This window comes from Quercus suber, unplaced genomic scaffold (genome assembly GCF_002906115.3).
Source record: "Quercus suber isolate HL8 unplaced genomic scaffold, Cork oak 2.0 scaffold_54, whole genome shotgun sequence".
NCBI lineage: Eukaryota > Viridiplantae > Streptophyta > Magnoliopsida > Fagales > Fagaceae > Quercus > Quercus suber.
In genome coordinates this window covers 1,055,640-1,066,164 of record NW_027069519.1, presented here as the reverse complement: position 1 = coordinate 1,066,164, position 10,525 = coordinate 1,055,640, and the positions used below count along the sequence as shown (strand labels likewise).

The 10,525-nt window shown below is 33.7% G+C and overlaps 1 protein-coding gene across 3 annotated transcripts; it reads left to right on the top strand.

The window, feature by feature from the left end:
* The first annotated feature begins 2,799 nt into the window (after nt 1-2,799).
* On the top strand, nt 2,800-7,687 carry LOC112010829 (myb family transcription factor MOF1). Of its 3 annotated transcripts, XM_024043201.2 has the most exons (8): nt 2,800-2,984; nt 3,074-3,120; nt 3,242-3,669; nt 3,754-3,830; nt 3,973-4,009; nt 4,564-4,732; nt 4,917-5,163; nt 7,259-7,687. In XM_024043201.2, the coding sequence occupies exons 3-8, from the start codon at nt 3,540-3,542 to the stop codon at nt 7,532-7,534; spliced, it is 936 nt and encodes a 311-aa protein (XP_023898969.1). In that variant the 5' UTR covers nt 2,800-2,984; nt 3,074-3,120; nt 3,242-3,539; the 3' UTR covers nt 7,535-7,687. The 3 variants fall into 3 exon arrangements, with proteins under 3 accessions (XP_023898969.1, XP_023898968.1, XP_023898970.1); XM_024043200.2 differs by lacking the exon at nt 2,800-2,984 and having other exon boundaries at nt 2,991-3,120; XM_024043202.2 differs by lacking the exons at nt 2,800-2,984; nt 3,074-3,120 and having other exon boundaries at nt 3,127-3,669.
* The last annotated feature ends 2,838 nt before the right edge of the window (nt 7,688-10,525 follow it).

The window sequence follows — 10,525 nt, the reverse complement described above, 5'->3', positions numbered from 1 at the left end:
CTAAATTGTATTCCAAAAATTCCACGTACAGAAAAAAAACAACTTATTATTATCTTCTTTCCCATCAAAAAAAGGAACAAATTATTATTATCTTCTTAAATTTGTCTTACTTGACGTGCTCCTCTATCATACAATCACAGCCCTTGAAATTTTATTGGGAACCACGCAGTTCATAAAAGTGGACGGTGTAGAAAATTTTGGTGTGAGCTTTGTCTTGTTTGGCATTTAGTATTGTCATCTTTTTAATACCTTTGCATGTCATGGTTGACTTTAATTTTTTGACATGAAAGCCTCATGACATGAGTTAACCTACAAAGAATCCAAGATAGACAGGAGGAGGAGGGCTAATGGTTTTTGGCTTTGACCATTTCAACTACAGGGACAATGGAACAGACACAGAGAGAGAGAGAGAGAGGAGGCCTAAGGGTGTGTGAAGTTTAAGTTAAACTACGCACCCCATACCTTTGTAGGATAGGAATATACCAATATGACAACTTTATATATATATATATATATATTAATATTAGTTGGTATTGATTAAAGAAAAAAATATATTAGATGGGATTATATCTAGTGTATCAGCCATCTAAACAAATGTTATTATTTAGTATTTTATTAATGTATGTCATTAAAAAACTATTTAAATAAATTTTTTATGAAGAAATAAAAAAGCGATTAACTTTTTTATTACAGCTTTTTTAAATTCCTATAAATAGTTTCCAAAAATAGACATACTGTTATAAATTTATAGGCAAAACTCATCTTTGAAAATCTGCTGACTTCATACCAAATGTTACAAATTAATAGGTAAAAATCACCCTTAAAAATCGGATTGTAAGGAGATAGTGCTCAAAAACTTATAAACACATATTTAACTTTACACTTAATCCATATGGGATATTAGGATGATAACACATATATTAACCGAACTTTTTTTTTAAATAGTTATGACAAATCGAGGTTAGAGGAAAGCTTAGGTTTGAACTAGAAAATAAGGTTGTCATCATAATTTACTATAGTAAAAAATGAGAGTTTATATAACTTTTTTATATAAATTTGTTTACGTGTTGGATGGCACATATATATTATTATGCTAAATAGTTTTGTAGAAGAAAATCAAATAAATACTTTATAAGTAAAGTTTCAATTTTTTAGTGCCCATTTGGTATTTTTATTTAAACAATAGTTTTCAGTGTTTAAACATAACAACACGTATTTCTATAACACTTTTGAATCCATACATATTTTCACAACACTCTAACAATGTTACTAAAAATATTTTACCAAACGAGCCTTTATATTCCTCTTTGGGGTAAAATATATAAAATTATAAATTGTCTCGTTATCAGTAAATAAAAATTACCCACAAACAACTCCTTTATTAGAGTTTTTATAGAAGCTAAGAATAGACTTTATGTACAAACCCTTTCTAAGTAGGGCAGTAAACAAGCCGAGTTTTGCCGAGTAGTGAATGTTCAAGTTCGGGTCGATAGCAAAAGTAGAATGTTCAAACTTGGCTTGAACTTGATATGAGTCTAAAAATAATATTCAAGCTTGAGCTCGTTATAAAGTATAAAAACTTGAGCTCGGCTTGGCTTGATTCATTAGTCAAGCCAAGTTTGAGCTCAACATCAAGCTCAATATCATGTTTTTGAGCTTGAGATCTAAAACAAGTATATTATCAAGCCTATGTCAAGTTTATTATTTAACATATTTAGTTTGGATGAGTGATCTCAACTTATAATTAATTAAAGTCTTAGAAGGATATGAGTTTACTTGTCAAGCTTATATCAATTTTATTATCAAACTCATAAATAAGTCTAGACTCAACTTTTTTTTGTTACTTTTGTATCGAGCCTTAGTGTTAACGAGCTTGTTCATAAACAATATTTTTTACTCGAGCTCGACTCATTTATTTAACAAGCCTAAAACTAAAACTTAAACTTGGCTTGTTTATAAACAAATAAACATGAACGAGTTTTTTATCGAGGCAAATCCGAGTTGTTTATAAACGGTTTGGTTCATTTACAGTCCTATTTTTAAGACATCTTTGAGGCCCACAGCCCAGCTCATGTGCCTAATTGTCTCCTTATTTTTTTATGAGATATTATTTTAGTGGAATAATAATAATAATAATAATAATTTTATGGAATGTCCAAAAGATAAAAAAAACTGTAGTAATTTTATACCAAATTTCATGAGATACATTCTCTAATATTGACACAATTTTTTTATAATGATTAAAATGGCAAGTTGTAGGCATAGTAATATCATTTTAAAATGGCCTTGCTATTTTTTTTCTATATACATATATATAACCTTATAACTGATAATTTTTTAAAATAATTTGATATCACTTTAAGATTAATCACAACATACCAACTTAATAATAGCAAACAAATATTATAAAATTTTGTATACCACCTCAATAATAGTAAAAAAACATTATAGAATTTTGTGTTGGAAGAATTATTGGTATCTTAATGGGAAAATGCGAGAATGGAAACAAAAATCAATAAATGAGTTCACATTTATTCAACAAGAAATAAGAAAAAAAAGGTTTAGGACTTTAGGTGATCCCAATATTTGGTTTCCAATTAATTGACCCTGCCCTACATACAGTAAAGGCAAAATCGTCTTTTTCATACAAGGGCGCCCTCTATAGTATACAGTGAAGATGGGTGTGTCCCAAAACCAATGTACATTTTTATTTAATGTCTTTGAAGAATAATTTCTTTCTTTCATGGGGACTTTTGTTGGGTCATGACGACGTTGGCGTATGATAGATAGTATAGACTTCTTTATGTGATAGAGAGAGACTTTATGAGAGAGACTTTATGACAGAGAGAGAGAGAGAGACTGAGAGAGAGGTCAAAGCAAAGCAGTTGTGGTACTGTATAGGGGTAATGATTTAGGCTTAGAAGGGCAGGATACGAATTCAGAAGCTCGTGATATATATAAATATATTTTATATGTATATATTTGTAAGTCACAGAGAATTTTCTGTTTTCATATCCAGCTTGCTTTTTTTTTTACTATTATGTATATATATATTTCTTTCTTTCTTTTGCAGTGCAAGCAGGGGGGGTTGAATCAGAAGCTAGCAGAAACAGGCAGCAGGTATTTTCAGAATCCCTTTTAAGGAATTTACAGGCTCTCTCTCAGCCTCACCCTTCGTCTTTTCCTTTTCACTTCTAATCTCTCTCTGTCTGTCTTTATTTTTTCCTTCTTGCTTTTGAAGGTCTGTGTGCGTGTGCGTATATATTTGAACCCAGACAGTCGGGTTTCAAAGAGTATCGTAGCCTGTGCTGTTTTTAGGAGCCAAACCAAACCAAACTCGGAAGCCCTTTTTTTTTTTTTCTATAAATTTTTTTGGAGAGTCTGAGAGGAAAAGGGTGTAAAGTTGAGCATTTTAAGGGGATCTGAGAGGAACCCAGGTGGTGAAATCTTGTTTAGAAGTGTAAAGATAGAGACTTTGTTGGATGTTCAAGAGTGTTTGAGGAGAAGGAGCAAAAGTGTGTAGATCAAGAGGACAAAAGATGAGTAGTAGTTGTGGGAGAAATGGGGCTGTGAGGCAGTATATAAGATCAAAGGTGCCTCGCTTGAGATGGACTCCTGAGCTCCATCACTGTTTTGTTCATGCCATTGAGAGGCTTGGTGGCCATCACAGTAAGTAATTTCTCTCTGTCTCACTGCTTTTTGTTTCCTTCTGTGGCTTCCTTCACTCATGTCCTTGTTTTTCTTTTTATGTAGAGGCTACACCTAAGCTTGTTCTTCAATTGATGGATGTCAAAGGACTAACTATCTCACATGTCAAGAGCCATCTCCAGGTTCTTTTCTCTTTCTTTTTGTTAACTTGTTCTACTCCTTCGTTTAAAAAAAAAAAGCCTTTTGTGATGGTTCAAAATTTCAAGCATATTATATAATTTCCTTCTTTTGGCTTGTTTGCATGGCTTCTCTTTGTTCCAACAGATGTATAGAAGCATGAGGGGTGACTTGAGCAGACAAGGTAACCTAAGCTTTCTAACCCTTTCTCTCCTCCTTCCCATCCTTTTTATTTTTATTTCTTCTTGGGTTTTTAGCAGAAACATTTGAATAACATGCATTACACACATTCCTTAGCTACCAAAGCTCCTTATCTCTTTCCAACAGTTTACCTTTTTAGGTTCTATTTTATATACCATTAATCTACTTAGACCAACCATAATATTTTCCTCTATTGGTACTTCAGAATCTCAATTGATGGACTCACATGATTCCATATCTTTTGGTAATGAGTGTCTAGATCCCTTCATTTATTATTCCTTTTTAATTTTTAAAATTTTTTTTTCTTCTATTTAGTTGATGCCAAAATAGATGAGAACAAAAGAAAACCATTATCTTTTCAGATCTTCTAGTATTGGCATATTTGATGAAAGCCACACCCTCATTTACATCTGTCGCTTAAGATCTCAGTAATTATTATTATTATTATTATTATTTTTCAAATCAAAGGCTCTTTTAATGGTAGCTAGCTAGGACCCATTTACCTTTACTTTCTTCTAAAGCCTTTTTGTGTAGCAGATAGAGGTTCTACTCATCAGCAAAGAAAACAATCTTTTGAGGAGCATGATGATGATGATGAGTGTGTCGATGAAGTGAATGATGTGGGTTTTCATCCATTGTCAAGACCCCCCATTGGAAAAGAATCAGATTCTACCTTCACCTACTGTACCCCTCCCCCTCGAAAAAGGTCAGCTTTGCTTTGCTTGTTATAGTTCACACTTTTAAAATGTCAAAAAAAGGTTCTACAATAGTGTAAAGAAAGAAACAAAAAAGAATAGGGAAAGGATTGCATGATCTTTCTTTGCTTTTTCAAACTTGTTTTTATTCTCTTATTGAAATGGAATTCTTATGTGTTTTCCTTTTCCCCTCAGAGCTAGAATTGAAACGATGAGTTCAATCTCTGAGAGCCTGCAATGCAGCCAAAGAATAAATGAGACAGTCTCAATTCCGTACTCTTTTGATGATTACATGCGGGCCATGGCTGAGCATAAGGGAATAAAAGAGGGTTGTGGTTCAAGATGGCAGACACAGCCTCAATCCCCAGCCTTCTTTCTGCCACAAGATCTTTACAACCTCAACTCTTTCAAATATGCGGTGCAAGAATCTCATTTCCTTAAGGTACACTATCAAAAAGAATATATGTATCTCTATCTCTTTCTCTGCTATTGCTTTTAGCAGCTTTTTTAATGGGTTGAGTGTGTTGTTAGTTTTTGGTTTCAATTTCTACCAAGATATATAGTATAATATATAAAGATGGTTTTTTTTTTTTTTTTTTTAATTATATGATTCTGACAATGCTCTTATCTTATAACCAGTAGAGAAGCATGGAATATCCATGCTTTTCAGGTAAATAAACGTCACTTGTATTGTCACATTGCGTTTTCTTACTTCCACGGCAATTGGGAAGAGTGTTAAACTTTAGTACTAGTAGTGTAGTACTTTGTAGGCTGCAATGTTAAACGAAATGAAAAATCTCTGATCTCTCACATACCAGTTCTTTTTTATATATAAATGTGCAAAACTTACAGATGGGAAAAGCTACAGTGCCTGGAATCCTTTTTATATAGACCTTTTTTTTTCCTTCCCTGTTTTGTCCTTTTCTCTCCTTGGAGATGCTTGGTTAGTGAATACTTGTGAGAGAACTATAGTGACTAGGCATTTGCTTTTGCATTCATTTTGTTGTCTTCTTTGTCTTTTATAAATGGGTCCGGGTTAATGTATGGCCTTAGGATATACATTAACAAATTCGTTTTTGGAAAAATTTTATTGGGAATTAAAAAAGCTTTCAAATCTTTTTAATTCCCAATAAATTTTTTTTCAAAAATGGTATACTATTGTGTGCCCTAAGAGCATACATTAGTAAAATCTTTTATAAAACATTATCATCCAGACAACATTTACATACTGAATCTGCTTTTGGTCTATAATTGTGATTTTCTATGTACAATTTGTATACTCACTAATCTTTCACTAGCATCAAGCCTCAACTTTGCAACATTTGTCATTGGAGGTGACATGGGCACAACATCCATGATAGTCATGTCTTAAAATGGTCATGTGTCAGTCTAGTGCATGGAAATATTGGTTTTTATTTGAGTTTTCAAAATCAGTGTTAGTTCGGGCCTGTTTGATACATGTGTTTAAACATATGTTTTTAGTTTTTAAATAATATTACACGTATTTTCACACTTTTTCACCCGTATTTTCAAAAAAACTGAAAACTGTTGTTTAAACACACGTACCAAACGGGTCCAACATTCTTTCTGAAAAGTTCTTGAATAAATTACTTACCAAAAAATTTATTATTTTCTATGCCCTTCCATGTCCCCCCTTCCCCAATCAAATATGATAATTTTTATTATTAATTGCATGGCTATAAAAATGGTTACGGTCTCTTATTGGTAGTTGGTATACCTGATACATTCTTTGGTATAAAATAGGAATGGTCAAATGGACCATTATTGCATTGGGGCAGAGAGTTACATTGGATGTAATGGGGATTTTCTAGTTGTATGACTACCGCATTATTTGATTTACTGGGTTATTCTCACTTGATCTTGCAAGTTTATTTCTTCCAATTCAGCTCAAAGTTTTCAATTGGAAGTATTTTGAAATTTATTTCTAGAAGTAATCAGCTTATGTGAAACTGTAGTGGCTTTATAAGTAAAATTTGATTAATGAGACACTTAAGCTACTGGAGGTTCAAATTTACATGAGTTGCTGTAGTCTACTAGAGATAGTTACTATCCTTAATTCTTTTTACCATAAATATGACTTCCAGTTCCCTATTATAGCTAGTAGAGTAACTGAATTGAATGCTCTTTAAATTTTACTGCTACTTTTGATTGCAAGCTGCCAAGAGAAGATAAAGTCATTCATTTAAAAGGCTACCTAGTGATCTTTAAAAAAAAAAAAAAAATGCTTACAACATTATTGGTAAATGACTTTTTCACGTCCCCCTATCTGCCGAACATTTTTGTAATTTTATAGTCATAGCTTTGGAAGCTTCAGTACTCGTAAAGGTTCTCCTCATATGTATATTGCATTTAGCATGTTTTTGTTATGACATTTACAAAATTATCCTCGATAGAAAGTATTAACACTAACATATTCGACATCAAGTAATAAACTTGCACGAGCAAAACCTTCCTTCAACATGTGTTTGATAGACCATAAACTTGTTATCATGACCTCTTACTTTGTTGTTTAACAGGTATCCAGTCTAGAGGATCAAAAGCACACCCCAGAAAGAAGGCCTAAACATGAGAACAATGGAAGGGGAAGTGCTCGAGAACAAGAAGTTGGTGGTTGCGAGTTGTCATTATCGCTCTCATTGCCTCATCCGTCCTCCCAGAAAAGCAATGCTTCTTCCGTGAGCGAGATCAGTGAGACAATCTCATCCTATTCTAGATCTTATTATAAAGATTGCTCCAGCTCATCTTCCGGAAAACATAGTATTAACCTAGACCTATCTATAGCTCTATGTTAATGTAGAATTCATCTTTTACCATGTTCCCATTATACTCTTTCAAAATTTCTTCGTTCTTTGTAATTTATCAGCAATTTATCAGTTTAACTCACCGACTTTCATGGACATGATCTATATTTATATTTGGAGACTTAGGTAAGAGCTTAACTTCAATTTGTTTTTGGCACCTGAAATCTGGTTTACTAATGTCCAAAATTGAGTAATGTTAGGGACACAATGTTTTTCATGACTATTGATATGACTTATTGTGACTAGAGAAACGTCACTTTTACTTGGGTCCACTATTGACATTATTGTGATTATCCTTTGTCAATAGTTATTAAAGAGAGCAGTGTCTATAAACATTTTGCTTGCTTGGACACTTGGACACACGAGGATGTAGATGCCTTCGAGGGGTTTTGTTACATCGTAAATTAAGCCTTTCTTTCTAAAGCTCTTAGTTGTTTCTCAAATGTCACTGCTCTCTAGAACCATTTGCGAGGATAGGGCTAAAAATCGAAATGAGTTGTACTTGTTCATGTACATTATGAGCTTGGTTTGGGAAAAATTTGTTATTTTAGCAGTAAGTCAAATTCATTTAAATATAATAACATGATGCTGGAAATACAAATAAATAACATTGAAATTAAGGCGTGCAAATGTCGTTTAAATTGAGTGCGTTTGGAATGCTCTCTTTGCTGAGGGATCTCTCAAATGCTCCCAATTCCAAATTGAATCTCTCTCAATCCTCTGGGATAAAGACCTATATATCCCAATTACATTAAATAACGTAACTGGCAAATATTATGAGCTAGAAAATTTACCTATCTGTAAACAAAAGATAAAACCCTAACACAAAAAGAATCTTCAAAGCAAGAGATTTTTAGTAAAGTATTTTTTGGAAATATGTGTGGGTGAAAAGTGTGAAAATACGTGTAATGCTGTTTAAATACAGAAAACTGTTGTTTAAACAACGGTAACAAACGAGACTTAAATCTTAAGTCTCTAGAATGTAATGAATTTCTCAAATTCTGGAGTAAAAGTGGCTCATCCCAAACCGAATATTCATAGCTCATTCCCTCACCTTCTTCCGCGTGCATGGGTTGAACTTATTTCTCCTACATTGATATAAATTAATATATTGATATTTTTGGAGAAAAATTAAAATATTAATCAAATCAAAGAAATTCAAAACTTATAAATTAATATATATATTTTTTTGAAAAAAGTAAGAGAATTTTATTGAACCAAATCCGATAATTGGAATACACTATCCAAATCATTAAGTAGGGGTTCTACCCATTCATCCGTGTTTACAAATAAAATTGGTCTCCTAGTTAAAGCATGAGCTAACCTATTCCCTTCTTGTCAAACATGGCTGAACTTGCAACCGAAGAGATGCCCCTAAACTCTTAGAATCATCAATCACATGACCAAATAAAGTGTTGCACCTCCTCGACATATTCAGGGCAGCAAGAACCCTTGCACAACCCCCCTCTATCTCCACATCAAACAAGCTAAGCTCCTTAGCAAATACCAATGCACGACGGGCAGCCATGGCATTTGCCAGCTCCACCGATTGAACTAGAGGAATTTTGCGACTCAACGCAGCGATAATTTGTCCCTGAAAAATCACGGAACACCACTCCAATACTCGCACATCTAGAAGCATCAAAGTTACCTTTATATACCGACTCCGACGGTGGAGACCATTTCACTTGAACACGCCGAGTAGCAACCTGTGATGATTGATGATTCGCATTGAGAAATTCCATGACATAATCCTTTGCTCGACTATCCAACTTGTGAAGACTCCAAGAGGGTTGCTTCTTCCTAATCCTATTGCGTCGCTGCCATAAGCTCTAAGCCATGGTGCAGAACAATGCAACCCAAAAATGAGAACCCTTTATCAAGATCAAGGCAAGCAGTTAGAGCAGAAGCAACAAAGTTCAACATGCATAGTTGAAGTTCAAGAAGCCATATCTGATGCTCTTGTCGTTCAGTAGCTGTTTTGAATTGCAAATAATACGACTTGTAGTTTAGTTTTATTTTTGGATCTGTTATTAGTGTTCATATGTGAGTAGATTAGTTTGGTCACACGTGAGATTGGTTGTTAGGCAGTTGGATTAGTTTGTTAAGCTCTCTGTTTCAGTCTCAGTGGACATAATCATGTATATATATATAGTCATAAGCTAAATTAATGAAGTAATTCATTTTTCCCAATTCTTTCATTTCTTCATATGGTATCAGAGCTCTCTAGAGGCTTAGAATTCTAAGGTTTACGAATTTGGGATTTCTTTTCGCCATTGTTGTTTCTCAAGCTTTCTTCAAATCCTTTCACGATTTTCTTTCGGCTTTCTCAAGCTTCCTCAAAATCTCAAGGATTTAAGCTTTTCCTTTTGCTTCAATGGCGGATGCACCAACAACTAACACTGAATCTTCATCTTCCTCACAAGAATCATATAATTTCAATGATCCTCTGTTCTTACATCCTGGAGAAAATCCAGGAGCTGTTCTTTCTTTTCAGCTTTTGATTGGAGAAGAGAACTATTTTGCATGGGCGAGATCGGTGAGGAAATCTTTGATTGGTAAGAATAAACTTGGTTTTATAGATGGATCCATAACCATTTCTTCTCCACTCGTGAATTCACCAACTGCTATTCAAGCATGGATTCATGCTGATAACATAGTTGGTACTTGGATTACTAACTCAGTATCACCAAAACTTCAAGGTAGTATCATTTACAGAGATACTGCCTTTGAGATTTAGACTGAGCTTCGAGACACCTTCAGTCAAGGGAATGGGACCAAGGTTTTCAATATCTAGAAGCAAATTGCTGAGATTCATCAGGGAGAACAATCACTCACTGACTACTTCACTTAGCTTAAGGTCTTGTGGGATCAGCTTCAGAATCTTAGTCCATTTCTCCAATGCACTTGTGGCAAGTGTGTAGGCAATGTTAATCAAAGGTTGAAGGATCTACAAGCAAAAGAAGCAACAATGAAGTTTCT